Source organism: Amblyomma maculatum, chromosome 3 (genome assembly GCF_055883805.1).
Source record: "Amblyomma maculatum isolate TAMU_Amacu chromosome 3, ASM5588380v1, whole genome shotgun sequence".
NCBI classification, from domain to species: Eukaryota; Metazoa; Arthropoda; class Arachnida; order Ixodida; family Ixodidae; genus Amblyomma; species Amblyomma maculatum.
The window spans coordinates 174,761,520-174,779,664 of NC_139346.1; the positions used below are offsets into that span (position 1 = coordinate 174,761,520).

Below are 18,145 nucleotides of genomic sequence, written 5' to 3' on the forward strand. Positions count from 1 at the left end.
CTGACGAACTGACTGACTGACTGACTGACTGACTGACTGACTGACTGACTGACTGACTGACTGACTGACTGACTGACTGACTGACTGACTGACTGACTGACTCACAAGCGGCGCGGTCTCTTTAAATAGGGCGCGCCGTGTCTGTCTGTTAGCACGCACCAAGACTAGCGCGCACACACACTAAGCTTCGCTGGTTATAGCGCTCCCTCTTCCTCCCGTCGAGCCGCGCGTCGTCATTGGCTGGGTCCCATAGAAGATTCCGGAATTTTCTGGCGTATTCGAGTCCGATGAACCACCGTCCTCCCCGGGCAATGGGAAAGAGGGTGACGGCAACGCGTACTAAGCTACGCGCTCTCCCGCGCGGGGAAGGAGGCTTTTCTCTCCATGCTTTTGCACGCGACGCCGCGCGGGCGTCGCGCCGTACCGGCTTGATGAAAATGTGCGCTGATTTCGTGACACACGGTCCTGTCCGCGAAGGCCGATCGTCTCTCCAATGTAGACTGGTTACTATAAGAGTACGTTTAGAAACTCGTTATTGTAAAAAGTGTAAAAGTGTTATTTTAAAATGATGGCAGGCGAATAAACTGTTAATAGTATTTTCTGTTTACTGCCTCCAATATTACATTGCGATGATAAAAGATTGTTAGTCTTGAAAACTTCTAGCTCGGTGAATGCGCACCACAATTTTGTTTGCATCGCGTTAATACCACCAGATAGCACTACTGTTCAAAAATTAGCCGTATACAGAATCCTACAGATATGAATTCGCATTTTTCAACGTACCAAACACCCTACAACATATGGTGTGAAGATGCAAGGGACCAAAACTATACCATGGCCCTAACCGAAGAGCAGTGGGAGATTCAGCTGTAGAGCCCCAGCCTGGACTATCAGCGTAGTCTGGTCAGCCGGACTCGGGAGATGGCTCGGGTCCACGGCTTCCTGAACTGAGGAGGCTGTCCACCTAGAGCTGAATATTTCACGCCTGCTCATAATAAATGTTTGTCTCTCTCTCGCGCGCGCATGAACGATACATTTGCGTTTTGCTTATCCGACTCGCAAACTGCCACCTGTTTCGATAAGACGGTATGTACCCACATAATGGCGTCCGTCATCGGCGGAACCTTCCACGAGAGCTGCTCCCGATCGTCAAGAAAGCTTTCGCGAAGACGCGATCGCCTTCAGAAGCGACAGGCGAGAATGCTAACCACAGAAGATCGGACGCTCTCCTCATCATCTGCGGTCACTTAATATCGACGTTACGAAATGGCAGTTGTTGCTAGTCTTTATGCGTGAGCTACTTGGGATCACAACTTTAACCCACTTCAAGCCACAACCAGAAGCGTATCTTGTATTGATTGTATCTTTGCACGACAAGTCGATGTAATCAGCATGAACAACTGTGTGTCACTTCAGTTATCATATGCCGCTACTCGCAGTCCTGCGCAAAAGCACAGTAACACACGCGTAATTAAAACTAAGTTTTCTTACAATCTGTACTTTGTTTATGCAAACAGTACATGGACCAGCACGCATGCATTCCTGCCGTGGAATAATCTAGGCAGCACAGATTGGACCACCAATATTTTTCTAACTCCTCCAGGCGCGAGGTCCAGGAAAAGGCGTCGGCCCTCAGGAGTTCCGTCGTGCAGTCCTGGACCAAAAAAAAATCGGAAGCGAAAGAAGAATTTTTCATGGAACGCGGTGGTCAAGCAGCGCGCGTGGTTGAAGAGGGACAGCAGGAAGAGGAAAGAGCATTTTCCAAGCTGTACGGGTGCAGGTTTATCAAGGCCAAAGGCGTTCTAAGCTCATGGAACGAAATCCCATGCGCGAGAAATTCTCTTAACAGATATCTAAGGGACCCTCTAATTTTTTTTTTCTTTCACTCCCACCCTGTGGCAGATTCGCGGCAGGAGATCAGCCCGCTCCCTATTGGGCCTCTTGGGTCGCCGTCAGCTGCCGGGCAGTTCCAATGCTAACTGCTTCATGGCCTATAAAATAAAGCGCACTGCCGGTTGTCGAGTGAGACCGTCGTGAGGGTCTGTAGAGCGCTGTGCTGCTAGCCTAGAGGGGACGGGGCGGAATCTCCCTGGGCGGCGCTGTGCGAAGGCAGTTAGTGGTCGCAATGCGACTTTGGGCATAGTCACGTAGGCCACCAAGGGGTCGTGACCACTGTCAAGGTCAAGATCACGTAACCTGCTATTGAGAGGGATATTTAGAGGTCAAACTTCTGTGTTAAGCCTGGTGGTCACCATGTGACTTTGGGGCATAGTAACGTAGGCCACCAAGTGGTCATTGAACTCTGTCAAGGTCAAGGTAACGAGATTGAGAGGTCAAACGTCTGTATTAAGCCTGGCTGTCGCCATGTGACGGGCATAGTCGCGTAGGCCAAGTGGCCTACTGTCAAGGTACTGTGTAGGCCACTTTAAAGGTCAATGTCACGTGACCTGGTGTCTGCCATGTGACTTTGGGGAATAGTCACGTAGCCACCAAGTGGCCCGTGACCACTGTCAATGACGAGGTTACTTGAGGTGACGTCAGTGTGACGTCGAAGCAGAGGACGCTAGAGGGGCGATAAGTGTTAAATAGGATCCCCCGGACTCTTGCCTATAGGTTACAACACTGCGCGAGATGGAGGACGAACACGCTTCTCCAGCTTGTGTCGGAACGCGAAGAAGGCACTTCGTAATGACGCCCTGAAAAGGCGGCGTGTCGAAGAAACCAATGACCAAGGGGCTTTACGTTTGTAGAAACGCACAATGTGTAATCTAAGGTTTGCAATTGCAATGAGCGTTAATCAGGGTTAGCCAAAGTTAAACCACCAGCTAATTTTTTTAACCTTTCCAAACTCCCATGCGTTCCATCTTTCCTGCGCGCGTCCTGCCAGTTTATCTACCAGTGCTGTGTAGTACCTCTATTGCGACTACCACTTCGGCATTTTACAAAGGTGTTGCGTTGTTTGCGAGTGACATTCAATTTTCCAAAATTACACATGACTTCAGGAGATGCTGTATTAGCGACTGTGAACTATACTTTCAACCATGTGCTATTTTTAAAGGTGGGCAAACATCGCAAAATAAAAATTTCGCACAGTGCACCGAGTGTTTCGCTCTCCGCCTCCATCGAAACGTGCCCGCCACTGACAGAATTTGATTTGGAGCTTCGATCTGCTTTGAGTGCCTGAAAAGCCAGTACCCATCATCGGTGTATTCTGAATGAGGGCTACTTTTGGAAGAACGACTGCTTCTGCATACCAATGCTGTGCATTTTCTTAGCACGTGAGCAATCAGACCTTTGCACTAAGTCCCTAAAAGTATCAATGCTTTTAATCTGATAACCAAGCGTTATACATAGGCGTGGGTGATCACCGCGTCACATGTAGCAAAGAGCTCCTATCAAACGTATACAGCTTAAAAGGCCTACCTTCTAATTCTAAAGAGTGCTTAGTTTTGGGTCATCAGCGATCGTCACCACTCGGAAGGGGGAGGAAACTGTGCGCTCAATCCTCCCAAACGTTGGACTGCGATATGTGCCAGAGCGCAAACGCCTATTTAGCCGAAAGCAAACCCCTTAGACTATAATATTTGAAAATGGTTTTACATGTGAGCCCTGCACACTGTCTTAATACAATGGTTACATGTACTTATAATCAGTCTATAATGAATCAGTACAATGGTTCAGAGAAAAGCAATAAACTCGCCGCACTAACCAACAACATTCGCCTTAAAAGCATCCACTTCATTTTTATTCCATGAATTGCAGGCGTAAACCAACACGAACTTCATATCCCGCCCAAATGACTCACTGCTACAAATGAGCTACTGCTACATATAAGCCACTGCTAAAATAAGCCAAAGGAGAGCGCGTTGCCAACTCGAAATGTGAGCTGAGAAAATTCATCGTTACGCGTGCAAAATAAGTCGTACAATAGTTCGCCCGTATGCAGTCGCGCAACTATCCTGTAATGCAGCTGCGTGCATACCAATACGGCGTAGAAATTGTCCATTGTCCTTTAGCGTACAACGATACCAAAAGAATCTTATACTGCAAGAAATTAAGCATAAAAAACTTCGTGATTTTCGGGGTCGGTAGGCGAACTCAGCAGTTCACATCAGTATTTGGGTTCCTGTTTCAGGTTCAAAGAGCTTGGTCTATTAATTGCGCTTTCCCATGTCCGTGGCCCGGCGTTCCTGACACCGTTCGCCGGCGGGGCCCCGTTCCTTCTGGTCTTGCTTGCGTCCCCAACGCTGGCCTTGCTCGTCTTCCTTGAGACTGCGCGAGAGCCGGTTCTCCGATGTCTTCTGGCGTCTACAAGGCTGCCTTTTTTAGTCTTTGCCAAGTCGATGGTGCTAGACTTCTTCGACGCTGCGCTAGACTTGCTGACTGTTGACCCAACTTCTTTGGTGCCCATATCAGGTGCCTCGTCCTCGGCGCCAGTTTTTTCACTCGCCCCCGGAATGTTGCTCCAAACCTGCTGCGCAGATACGGTGATGGGAGCATTGTCTGGGATGGGCGCAGGGCCAGTGACGTCAACTACACAGCTAACCAGGAGTTCCTTGTTGAGGTCTTTATAACGGAAGCAGTGGAAGACATCGTAGCTCGCTGGCAACCAGCCTTTCTCGAAGGCTTTCGACGCAACGTAGGAGCCAAGCAGGATGGTAACCACGCCAAGAGCCATGCATATCAGCCGCGAGGGAAGCACCTGGCTTTCCACTTTGTAGTAGAATGGAAGCGTCATAATCTCCGGCTTTCCAAGCGACGACTCGCTCAAAAGCCAGCGGATGCCCCAGCCGACGACGAAGGCTGAAAGAGCAGGCATAGTTTAAAGAAGGGTGGCCAATACCCCATTCCACTCCGTTATTAAGGCGAAAGCCTTTATTGCCTCATCGTTGTCGTCAGCAAAAGTTTCACGCTTTGCGGCGGCTCTGATTGGTCGACACGGGATGACGTCATGGAGATATCGACCAATCACAGAGCACTACCACAGTATGCGCGAATGCGTGCCTTATATGGCCATATGCCAATCAATGATCAATTACTAATTAATGACTAATTAAGCAATGAATTATTAATTGCTGATTACTAATACATTACAAATTCTAAATTAGTGACTAATTAATTAATAACTACTGATTAGTGACAGTTGCATACTGAAGTATTAATTACTACTTACTAAAACTAATTTATTACTAATCCCTATATAATCAATAATTACTAAATAAGTACAGTTGCGTAATTATATATTTAGTTACTAATTACTGCCGCGCACCCGGTAAAATCAACCACACAACAGGAAACGCAGAACAACTGCGAAGATACAAGGAGCGCGATCTCGTCGCTGCCAAGCAGAATTCAAATTGACTGAATAAATGCACTCGCAGAATGTGAAAGAGTAGCCGCTCGCTTTACTCGTAGCAGCATTCATCGCTACATGCGCAACAGTCGCGTAGCAGAATGCAGCAATCAGGCTTTCGCCTTTTATCACTTTAGTCACCAAAGTGTCCTCGAATTTTGCCACCAAGAACGTGTACCGTCTGGGGACGGGGTCTGTACCAGCTTAAATGAAAGAGTGGTGCAGATTAAACCTCAAGGTGCGATGTTCACTGCACAGCGCGAGAGTGTGTTGCGGTTTTACACGAGGCATGACCGACTGCGGCGATAGTTCAGAGCCACCCCCTGGAGGGCCTCGTTGCGGTCCGTTGCGCCGCACTTCAGTGGCTGTGGAAGAGCGTGCTGGAAGAAGTTTGCTTCGCTATTTTTCGCGGGGGCGCCACTACTCCGTGACGTCAGGACGGGCGGTCAGACGTCGCGGAAGGAATGCTTCAGCTGTGCTGGCACGTGTTTTCATTGTGACTGCTCCGCCTGGCCGACTGGTTCTGCTAGTTCTACGGTGTGTGCGATCGGTGCCTGTACTAACAACGCTCAAAGCGCATGCTGAACCATGCCACGGAAATGCTAGTGCGCCACTGTGCAGCACCAACGCAAGGAAATGTCTGATCATCCGTTACCATGGGTTCCCGAGCGATTCGAAGTACTGACAGCGTAGTTTTAAAACAAATTGAAGGAAACTTAGGCATCGCTTTCAAGAGTATCATACGACAGTGTTAAGAGGTATATGCCTCTTCATTCGCACACGCAAATCCATGTGAGACCTACTCACACTTGCTACCAATAGCAAAGTGGTGTCAAAATGAGCCCTTTCATTATTTTTAACAAAAGGGACAGCGTCACTGCTCTCACGGACATCGGTTTGCGGTTATTTCAATTTGTTTATCACACTTGCTTTCGCGTCAAAAGTTTCACGGTGGCTCCCGACGCCTCTTCGCTCCATGTATCTGCATCGCGCCGAGCCGGCCGCTACGCAAACATTGTCGAAGAACAAAATCGCATGTAATCCTGCTGTCGCGTTAAAACACTTCTGACGGGAAGCCGCTGCGGGAAAAAAGCAATTGGGAGTTGAATGCCGAATGATTGGTATACTCACTGCACTCAAATTACGAGGACTGCAAGGGACGCACAAAAAAAAAAACTAAACATTGCTCTTCCGTCACAGCTCTCCACTAGCTGTGTTTGCTTAATAATCTCATTACGAACAGCTCCCCACTAGCTGTGTTTCCTTACTAATTTTCATTACAAGCGACATGAAGGTGAACAAAGAAAAACGCAGAAGCGAAGAATTGACTGATATGCTGATGGCACAGCCCGAAGAACTCCAGGTAAGTACAATCAGACTCGAGAGAGGCCTGTAATCTCTAACAGACACCTGAGATTTCCATAGACGGAAGTAGTTGGGCTATGCACACATACACATTTGTTAATATGTGATGAACTGCGTGGTGGTCAGACGAAGCAGTGTAGCATGTTTGTTTTTGGCAACTCCCCCTTTCATACAATGTCCATAGCTCACTTGTGAAGTAGAAGAACGCATTCACACAATGGACCTCTGCAAAATATTTCTGACGAAGGTAATACGACTGATGCTGACAAAATGGGCTGCATCAATCTGATAGCGGAAATAATTACACCGACTTGAGTAGACTTGTCTATAGAGCATGAATTGGGGCCGATGGAGCACAATATGGGGAATTTTAAATCAGGTAGTGATTTACAAAAGTACTATTTGCACCCAACAATGCTGTGTGTAGCTATACACAGAGTATGAAACCTTAAGAACATTTCCAAAGCAACTGCAAACATACTCTACTGAAAAACGAAAAGTTCTACGAGGCAATAACCTCACACAATCTCATCAAATCACATAGACTCTCATACGCTGCACATTATTATCATAAAATATCTTCCTAGTTTATGATAATCTACGAGAAACTGTGAGACCTTATGCAATTATATGCGACTTGTGTTTGATTTCTTACGTGAATTGAGTGAGACCATGTGAGAAAATGTGAGGTTATTGCCTCATACAATTTTTTCAGCAGGATATTGCCAGACATTCAAGGCTGTTCACTTCCACACTTGCACAAGAATTTCTGTCGAGGAAAGTTCACATTTGAAAGAAGCTTCCAACTTCTGTACACCTCACGCGACACCGCAATAAGGAGAAAAACTTTGCTGAGCTTTGCTGCTCACTGAACTGGCTGCACTTTGATGTGACAGCTGCTTTACTAATATTATTGTTTCCAACTAGAAGCATCTTTCAGCAATTATATACGAACAAATTGAGTTGGGATTCTGAACATATCTTGGCTGAGAATGTTGAGGGGGCCGAACAGAATACAGCGTTAATAATCCACAGGAAATCCTCCCCAGTTCAGATATTCGTAAGTTAGCAAAGCTCTTGGGCGATTTTGCGTGCTCACAACGATGGCAACAGAATGGACGACCACTCGCTAAAGTGCGCTTGCAAGTGACGTGCACTGCTACACGCTTCTTTTTCGGTTTGGCTTGGTTCCAAGCCAACCCTTCTTTCTCGACGTAAAGAAAAATGCATTTGTGTGTCGAAGCAGCAGCACAGCGACGGTGGCGTGCTTCAATTGATCTCAAACCTCGTATGGCATCAATATTCATATTTTGCGAAGCGCATGTCTTAATTCTAGCATTTATCAAGTGCTGACCGTACGAAAGATTCAATGAAAGCGTATATCGGATGGGGGAACCACCGTGCGAGCATCTCGCTGATACGGTTGTTTTTTGTTTTGTTTTTTTCGTTACTGTCAGTGCTAGGTGTGTTGTCTGGCCACAGCAAACATGAGACAAGAATTCATTTCGCGTTAAAACGTGGCGTAAATTCAGCAAGTGAACGAGCTATTTTTTTTTTTTTTTCACCGTTAAGAAACAATTGCCACTGAGTGCCAAGGCATCGAAAATCCTCAAGCATTCTAAAACGGCTGCCAATTGCACGAGGAACATCAACCTCAGAAAGTTGACGCAGTTCTGGTGTCTCGGTCAAATTCCGATTCACATCACAAAGCAGAGGGCGCGTAGTCTTCTTTTTCAGAGAGTCGTCACAATATACCTGCACCCCTGTTTAATATCTTGGAGCTGTCTTGGCGTACCGATTAATGAGCCGTACGTGTTGCTGCCCTTGAAGTACAGGAGACACAGCAACTGCGGGAACAGAAGAATGTAGACCAGCTCCGAGGAGAGCGACCACACCTCGAACACGGACTCCACGGACAACGCCAAGTATGTGGCCGACGATCCGATCACAAACACCATCAGGCGCAAGACCAGAGTCACCTCAGCTCCATTCGCCTGCAGTGAACGCGAGAACAGACGCTGAAGAATCGAGTGCAGTGTGGTGAACAATAACTCTTCATCCCGTTGCTGCCAGCGAAGCTAGCAGCAAGTCACAATTTTTATTGCCCAAATCTGCTAGTGATGCTAGGTTGCTTAAACCATTGATGATCTTAAAACTGAGTCATCCGCTGTTGGGTTTCTCTGTTACTTAAATGGGTTTATAAATGGCAGTAATAGCAACCATAAAATTCACGGTCAAAATTCATAAGATCAGAAGAATTGCGTGTAAGTGTAATTACACAGAAGCGCATGACGGTGGTCGTCTTCTCCGTGCTCCCTATGCCACCGGAATAACAACTGGCCAAATGAGGAATTTCAGAATTTCCCAACTGCGCCATTAGGGGGGAAAGTAGTCTCATACCCTTTAAAAGTGAACATCAGATAAGACATACGGAATAAGAATCACAATGGGGTGCAGTCATTCATCGATTTGTGCACTCGTACAAAAGGATGAACCCCGCTGGCAATCAAAAGCAGGGTTGTTCTCTACCAGAACAGGCCAGCGTAGCTCTAAAAGGGATGCAGTCACACCAATGGCCAGTTGTGAAATTTTGTTGCTAAGCACATTGGTTCAGTGTAAAAACTGCGACGATCAGCAAATGAAAACCATATATGAAGAAGAGCTAAGTGCAAATGAAGAAGGTTACCAAACCTAAACTAATACGAGGTAATGCAGCACAAAAAAAATGCAAAACTGAAAACCTCAACCAGCCATCAGAATCCTGATCATTCACGCCTTTTGAACATGCAAAACTGAGCGGCTGTCTTCTTTTATGGCCCAGTGTTTAGGGGAATCCCTCAAATTAGAGCAACTTGTAATAAAGAAGTAACTACTCGTTAGCATTCACCACTGCTAAGCTATACAGATCTTAAAGCTCTGCAATTTCACAAAAACTTCGTGGTTGAAGAAAAATTCATTACTGTCTGGGTTTCCAACCCGAAGCCGCCGCCTATCCAGGGCAGCCGCTCTGCCAACTGATATGCAAGGGAGAACTTAACTCAAGAGGTAACTGTTGGTCCAATGTTTGTACAGTGTGTACTCTATCTTCGGGAAAGCCCCTAAACGTTAGATCAAAAGCGTTCCCAATTCGAGCGGTTGATTATATCGCCCTCGCCCTATTATCTGGTGCGCTAGCCTTCGCTGCTGGCTTAGTTGTTACATATATGTACTGTCCGAAAAGGCGAGGATTTGAGCGTCCGAGCCTTAGGCGAAGTTGAAGTTTATAACGAAAGCATTTCCTTGGTGGCATGGACATAATGTGTGGACAGGATGTGTGACCACGAGATATGTGCAGCAGATAACGACGATAAGAACGACGATAACTCGCGATAACCAGGTAGTCACCAGTATATTCTTGATGATAATGCGATAAGTCATAGCAATGTAGTGTACAGATTAATAGTTAAGACTCATGACAGTAATGCATTGAGAGAAGGTACATAATACTGATAACGTAACTGAGTGGTAATTTAGGTCAACATTAGCGGTAATCATATGACGTCATGATATATGATGGATTTAGAACAAAACAGCGCGAAACCACGGGACGGCAGGAAAGAAGCACAGACACGAGCGCTGATATATGATGGATAATTACTGATGCCGTCGCGGTTAAGATAGTTTAAGTTCATATTAATTACAGCAATAATATACTTATTAATAAAGATTTCATCCACTGATCAAGCGATACGAAAGTGTCCAGAGAAAAAGAGAGCAAGTTGATGGCGTCATAGCTACACGCGACGAATAAAAATGTCCAGATAAGATGTAGACATCGGTAAATGAATTAAACGCAGAATAAGCTCATAATGTAACTAATCAAACAACTCGCAATTTCATATTTCGGCACATAAGGAAACATAACTTCATAACTCTAATGTTTTTGTTTGTGTGTTTGTTTGTTCTTTTTTTAGCCAACGAAGCTCCCTCCGGTGGAAGCTGCAAGGCTCTCATTTGAGCCACGTGGCTACGCTTGGGTGGATGCTAATTATTAATTGCTCTCCTATACTACTGTATCCTCTCTGGCTATTTTCTGCCACATATTCCTAATTTTCTCATCAGGCAATTAGTCCAAGAACACTGAGCACCTCCGCTCAGTCTGGAAGGTATGTCTGCCCGTACGCATCGGGGGAAACCGTCACTGGACACGCACCGTTGGCCGAACGAGGGCCTGGTAGATATTCTTGGTCACCAGGAGAGAAGCGCTGAGCATGGAAGAGTCCACAGAGGACAAGATGGCTGCCGTGATGCCCATCATGCCAAGGATGGGGACTGGACCAGAAGTCAGATAGCGGATGGAGTAAGGCAGCACTCTGACGCTATCACGGTCGCGCAGACGGTAGGGTCCCGGGTAGCCAACTGCTGAAAAGTCTGAAAAAAGAAACGTGGAGGTTCAAGCATCTTGTTACACGAGCTGGAATTGCGTAAAACATTTTTTTTTTCATGGTTTAGCATGACTGTACGCGGTTTTAATGAGGGGAGGCCAAAGATCTGCCTTAAGAGCAGACGCGATAATTTCTGTAAAAACCACCTCGCTTTTCATTCCAAAATTTATATTTTTGTTTAAGTTATCTTTATGGAAATGAAGGCGTAGTGTCTGTGTCACTTTTCGGTAGATATCTAGACTTAATAATGTCAAAGTCGTTCCTACCCAGCGAGGTGAAACCTGAAATTTCATTCGAATGAGTAGCGTAAAGTCAGCGGCAGATTGCTATTATTTTAATAAAATGTTAATAAGATAAGTGTAACTCTCATACCGCAAAACATACGAGAAGCCCTGAGGAGCAAAATTTGTTCGACTCGGTGAAGAGGCTGGCACTCACTGGCACTCTTGGCTGCACCACCAATTACAACCGGAGGGATGGCCAGGATGATACAACCCAGGGCAGAAACGTAGGAAACCATGCGGGCGTCGAAGTCCGTTTCAGTGCCTAGCATTCGCTGGAAGTAAACCTGCATCATAGGATGGAGCAATGATGTTTGCGTATACCACAAGAACCATTCGAAAGATCAGGCCGTGATTCACATTGGCCACAATTTGCAGCAGAAAGGTGTTTTAATGTGTTTTTCTCACTTTATCAATAACCACCCAAAAAAGAATACAAATCCTTGCCCGTACAGTGGAGCCCAGTTATTACGAATTTTACCGTCATGCGGGTTCTGTTGGTTGTATTTTTAATTCATAGTGAGTTGACTTGCCGTATTCTGCTTTAAAGAAACACGAAGTTTGACAAAACTGATGCTTATTACGTTGCTCTTGGTATGTTTTTTTTAAAAAAAAGGAACACAAAATAAAGCCCATTTATAAACTACCCTACGTGATCATAGGGTCTTGGCCCATACACTTCGTGGGGCGCAGCCGCTTTCTGAACACGATATTAGAGGTAGTGGCTGAGGCGTTCACGCAATCTGGTGGCTCGATCCTTGGAAAGGAAGCAACGGTGAAGCAATGACGGTGCATGTGCGTACAATGTGTACTGCACGTCTGTTTATGTGCTGCCACCAAGCGACAGCGACTCGGTCGCTGATGAACACCACAACGGACCGGATGTGGCACACTTCGCGATTACCGTTCAAACATCAAAATAGTAATCCTGGTCAATCAACGGCAGTGTGCAGCAATTTCGCTGTCAGCACTGCCCATTCAAACACTTACCACTTACGTGCTTCGATATTAGACACTGTCTAACCGAGGTACAAGCACGCACCGACTGACGTTGCAGCTGGTCGGGGTGTGCTTGGCCCACGTTTAACTGCAGTTTAAATTCCCCTTTTGTTTTGTGGAAAAGTCAACACTTTGTTTGAAGGCGGGGTGCGGGACCTAGAAAATCCTCTTCGGCCTGCGTCTCGGCAGGTAGCGCATGTATTTCGACTGCGGCGGTCAATGTGCGGGTTTTCCCGTTCCTTGCTATACTGAGCGGTGCGACCACAGTTTCTATTTATCAGAGACGCAGTGCCATATCCCTAATACATATTTTGACGGTAGCACCATGCCCGTTCGTAATAAGCGAGCGTTTCTTACAACTGGGCCTGTCATTAATGTGCTGGACGGTACATATGCCTGCCACTAATGAGCTGATTCAATTATTACCACTGCAGTAAATACGAAAGGGTTACTCATTTTACGAAGGCATTCAGCCTTCTCGGTAGTGAACGACAGGTGGCGACGTTTTCAATGGGTCGATGAAAGAAACGAAAAATAGGGAGGAAAGATGTGGCTCCTGGTCAGTCAAAATGATCTTAAAAATCAATGCATCCGGCTGCAATCTTCCCATTTAGTCACTTTATTATCAATTGATAATTACTTCACCTGCCACGGAATGCCTCCGAGCGAAGCCATCAGGAACCGATCGAAAAGAGAGACGACATTGCCGGACTTCACGCTGCCAATCCAATCGTTGTGCGGAGGACCCACCGTGCCAACAACCCTGCTTCCCAGACAGGCAGGCACGCATATCCACTGTAAGTATAAAAAATGACATTACTGCTGGAATGCTTAACTGCAGTACTGTTAACGACCGACAAAGCGACGAAGTGGAGTATGAAGGGGAGAACCAAATACAAAAGCACAAAAAGCGCTGGGTGGCGAATATATTTTTAATGCTTTTTCTCTTAGTAGTAAGATTACGCACAAGAATTCATTTAAAAGATTTATCTGGTAGCTAAATCCGTCATGGAGAGACATTTCCGCTTCCTAAGAGGCCAACTGAGCTATCCGGCGAATTGAAAAGCTATCTCTCTTATTACTATATTCAAATTTCAAATTATCGTTAGCTTTGCGTATGTGTGCCGTCAGCCTCCTAGCAGGCTTTCGTTTTTCGCGACATTTGCAGATATTGCATTTGTGTCTAGCTTACCTCCATTTATGCCTGCCACCGTTGTTGTTGTTTGTTGTTGTTGTTGTTGTTGTTGTTGTTGTTGTTGTTGTTGTTGTTGTTGTTGTTGTTGTTGTTGTTGTTGTTGTTGTTGTTGTTGTTGTTGTTGTTGTTGTTGTTGTTGTTGTTGTTGTTGTTGTTGCATTGGCGTCTAGCTTACCTCCATTTATGCCTTCCACGATGTCGGAAGGCGTGATACCACTATGCAATGACAGGATATTACGTTGTTAGGTTTTTAGGGAACTCCAGGCATTCAGGATCGGTCCTTCTACAGCGGTTTAGTATCACGAGCACTCTTCAAGCCTGGGGTACAGCCGGCCCAGTTCTAGCCTGTGACACATGACTCACTGTAGCGCACTTATTCTGTATCTTGTGCCGCCAGGGCTGAGTGTATTGCAGAAAAGAATCATCAAAGCTAGCCCTCCTTCACACTTCCAAAATACGTGCAACTACAGATGCCAGAAAACCGGAAAACAGGGAACTGACTGAGTAACCATTTTCTTCGCAAACACAGTACATCCTCCGGATGATTTAATGATTGGTGCGAAATACACTGCCTAACAGAGAACGCACAAATTTTCTACCAGCAGCGGCAATGTAAATTACAGCTTTCTGAAATTGGAAGACCTGCCTGGGAAGGATAAAGAGGAATATGTTCACCAGGAACACACTCAGTTTACTGCATATTCAATGCTGACTCTGAAAACTCTTCATCCCCGCCTGGTAATTTAACATATAAATCATTTCATCAAAAACAAGGCGCGTACAAAGTGCTCTGGATCAGGCATCGAGACACACCGGTAGATTTGGAGCCGATATTGGTAGGGCAGCCAGTAGGTACAGTCTTTGTCAAAAGTGTAGAGCCCAAGGAGTCTGGTTCTGAGCCACTTCGTGCGGCTTGTAATGGATCTCCGTTGTTTCTTATTATCTTTATGGTAAGAAGATTTTTTTCCCTACCCCCTCCAATGGGAAGGACCTCCACTAATGCTAAATCAGCGCCACTACACGGCTTGGAAGCAGACCCCCCGAGCTCTACAGTTTTGACAAAGGCTGTACGTTGGCTGTACGTTGGCAAGTAAAGACTTGCCAGACAGAAGAAAGTGGCGAGAACTTGGAGGACGTCCGTCCGTGTGACTGCGTAGAATCCGCCCAATGAGGTGTAAAAGAACACAACCATGGCGGACGTGATTACGAAGTAACGAACTTCCACTTCCAAAATGACAGCCGCTGTGTCGCCTGCGAGCGAGTGTGGCATTTAGAACATGAACGCTTATCAGTCGCAATGTCTCAATAATTGATATGTGGAGAAATGTTCGAAAGAGAATACTGGGTGCAATATTTCGTGAAATTCTGGACACTGCGCCCGTCAAATACATTTTGACAGTAAGTTTAGGAATATTTTTTTTTTGTTTCATATAAAGCAAGACAGCAATGTGAAAATCAATGTATTCGCCGATCATACCCCGGGAGGCTTCTATCGCGTTACTATATTTAATATCAAAATGCACAAGACTGTTCTTATGATAGCTTTAGCTATTCCATGCAAGCGGTGAACATGCATCCAAACTGAGATTTTGCAGGAAGACAAAACCGTTTCCATCATCTTATTAAAAGGCAGCCTCTTAAAATATTATCACACAGTCGCCTCACAGTGAAGAGTAGTTCACAGAAATCTGAACACTGCGACGAACAGAGCAGACAGAATTCAGTGCGGTATGCTATTTGACCGCTGCTCCTGTATTATGACAGCTGTAATTAGGTGAGGTGAGCATACAGCCCCAAATAAAGGTTCTTAGTAAACGGTTCGAAAAACGATCCCGTGGTACTTGTTTGTATGGTGACCTTATTGTTGCATCTGCTTACAGCACTGTTAGGCACCCGTTTTCAGTTTATGAAAGTGTCTTCAACCAGAGGCGTCATCGAACAAATTAAGTTATTTTCCTTCACTTGCTTCACAACAGCGGAACATATATAAATCAGATGAGAAGACGTGAACCAACCAGACGCACCCAGCGCCGCCAGGACGCCAGCCGTCCAGAAGACTTCGGCGGAGACAGCTGGGAAGCAGAGAAGCAGAGTCATCCAACGGCCGTAGCGGTACTGGAATGGGTCCAGCATGGTCACCGGTCTCAGGGCGCGCATCCTGTCAGTGAAGAAAGTTCCGCCTGCAAATGGGAGATGTCCTTGGAACGCGCGCAGAGCACCATGTTCTTGACAATCATCAGGCTCGAAAGGAAGAGCGGACATATGTGGTTAATGAAGGTGACTTAGATATATCATATACTGTATTATAGTATATTATATAGTATATTATATATTATATAAGTGGGGGTGCAGAAACATCGCGTTTCTCTGTCACAATAAGAAAGTAAAGGATGAGAAAATTTGACCCTGTCAAAATAGACCAGCATTGCTTGCACTGTCTCTAGCGTTGTGTATTACTGCCACACATGACGCTCAACGCTCATATCATGAAGTACGGATTTCACGTAGTACACTGCCTGCTCACCGATAACCAGACTGATTGCGTAGCCCAGCGGTGTGTGGCAGTGGAGGATACCGCTCTTGTATACGGCTTCCGCTGTTCCGTTGAGATAGCCGCCACCAACCCATGTAGCTGAGGAAGAGGAGGAATAGCAAAGATGACATTAGCACGAAAGTAAAGGTCATAAAACAACCACAGGTGCAATCTCTGTCCGCGTTCAGAGCCTAAACACTGATGAACAAGTACAGAACTGACAGCTTGGATGTCACCCCCTCAAATAAGCTGTTTCCTCCTCCCTCTAGAGTCCTAAACCCACATAAGTGAGACAGCTCGAATTATTATTTACCGCGGCGCAGGCGACGCTTTATTTTGGCTGAAATGTATTTCTTCGCGTTCTAGGATCGCTTCGCAATCACCTGTCCTCGAAAGCTTCTGCTTACTTGTCTCGCTGTGTCATTAGGATGGTTGAATCGACGTACACCACCACCATCCTAGCTATTGTCGCCACCCGCATAGAGGGCGCTCGAGGGCGGATATGTAGTGGATATGTATCCATCCGGAAGTTGATGCAGGCGCAATCACTGTTCCTGAAGCTCTGGGGTTTAGTGATACCAGTGGCCGGGTGAATAAACCGGCGGTGGAAACTAGCAAAAAACGACTGGAAGACTGGTGGCTTAAAAACAGAGAAGTGGCATAATGTTAGTAATGTAGAAACAAAAATTTAATAAATAGAATGATGGTTTAGTTAACCAATCTAAATCAATGATATAGGGAGAAAAATGAGCATGATAGCTACTGCTACCACCCCGTTTCAAAGGGGACGCTCCTATATTCCATCCATCCATCCATCCATACGACAGCATAGATGCGCACATGTAACGCGATTCGCGCAGCCATCGAAGCCACGCTTTGCATTCCTCGGAGCGCGTTTCATCCCTGATTACAAAAACATTGCTTTTATACAATAGGGACATACAGGTACCGAGAGAAGTGTGGAACAAATAGGCTTCTCTCGGCCTCTGTATTACAAGCACAGAAGTTTTTGTCATGAGCAACGAACAACCCGAATAGCGTCCTAAACATTGATTGCCTACTGGGCCCTTCCAGTAACCACTCTGTGGTCCACAGTGCCTACCTACGCGACTATTACCTCATCAAGTATCACAAAACATGAGGCTCTGGTGCAGCCCGCATGGACAGGTTTGGCTAGTGTAACCGCTATTATATATATTTCAGCGCCTTTAGGAATAGTCTACAATTCCAAATTGGGCTTGCCACTCAGTATCTCATTTGTGTTTTATCTACATGTGGCAGGGACTAACTGAGCACATATTCCCACATCACGCCCTCAAGGGTGTCTCATGGGAAACTTTAGGGCAGATGCAAAACGAATGTGGGCTGTATGTATTAAAGCCTGGGCTAACCAAAATGGGGCTGGCCACACAAAATCCTCAAAATCCCACACCCATGCGTCTCGCAACGGTGTGGCGGGGCTAGAAAGGGAATTCCCGCATGTTGCCCATATGGGTCCCTTTGTGGGGTACTCGAGGGAGCGTCGGGTGCAACTGCGGGCTTTAGCAGAAAAATCGTGCACTAGTCGAAATGAGGCTGCGAATCGCAAATGTCGATAGGTTGATGATCGTCTGTGGCGAGGCTGAAAAGCGGTAATGCCAGCTGGTGCTCACATTGTTCCATTGTAGGGCACTTTAGAGCAGATTATACGCATACATGGGCCTTAAACGCTTCCAGCTTCGTCCTGTGTACTTCTACTTGTGAACGCGTCTTTTCCGCTGGTTTATTCGCCATACCATCCACCAATTGGCCCAACGAGCTACGCTTCTTAAACGGATACCGGCAAGCCCCAATTAATGAGGCTGTTCACTGATGAGCCCAATAAGTTCCGCATGGGACTGTAAAATGGGCGTGCCCACACTCTGCCCGTATGGGCCTATTTTCATTTCATTTATTAATACTGTCAGCCACCATAAGGGGCTGTAACAGGAGTGGGGCACTTGCAGACAAATATGA

At 46.1% G+C, this 18,145-nt stretch overlaps 1 protein-coding gene across 1 annotated transcript; it reads right to left on the bottom strand.

Annotated features, from left to right (window-relative positions):
* Positions 1-1,429: 1,429 nt before the first annotated feature.
* On the bottom strand, positions 1,430-15,789 carry LOC146197009 (high-affinity choline transporter 1-like). Its single transcript, XM_084597112.1, has 8 exons — positions 15,642-15,789; positions 14,720-14,868; positions 13,068-13,217; positions 11,581-11,710; positions 10,911-11,128; positions 8,514-8,712; positions 4,337-4,803; positions 1,430-1,441 (listed from the first exon to the last, which is right to left on the bottom strand). The coding sequence occupies exons 1-8, from the start codon at positions 15,772-15,774 to the stop codon at positions 1,430-1,432; spliced, it is 1,458 nt and encodes a 485-aa protein (XP_084453238.1). The 5' UTR covers positions 15,775-15,789.
* Between the last annotated feature and the right edge of the window lie 2,356 nt (positions 15,790-18,145).

Bases quoted from the DNA above. Each gene is read 5' to 3' on its own strand.
- LOC146197009 (XM_084597112.1), bottom strand. From the start codon at position 15,774: ATGCGCGCCCTGAGACCGGTGACCATGCTGGACCCATTCCAGTACCGC. The intron at 11,711-13,067 runs GTGAAGTAATTA...CCTATGATGCAG, and splicing joins TCGGAGGCATTCCGTGGCAG to GTTTACTTCCAGCGAATGCT. The intron at 8,713-10,910 runs GTGCGTGTCCAG...CGTTCACTGCAG, and splicing joins AGGCCCTCGTTCGGCCAACG to GCGAATGGAGCTGAGGTGAC.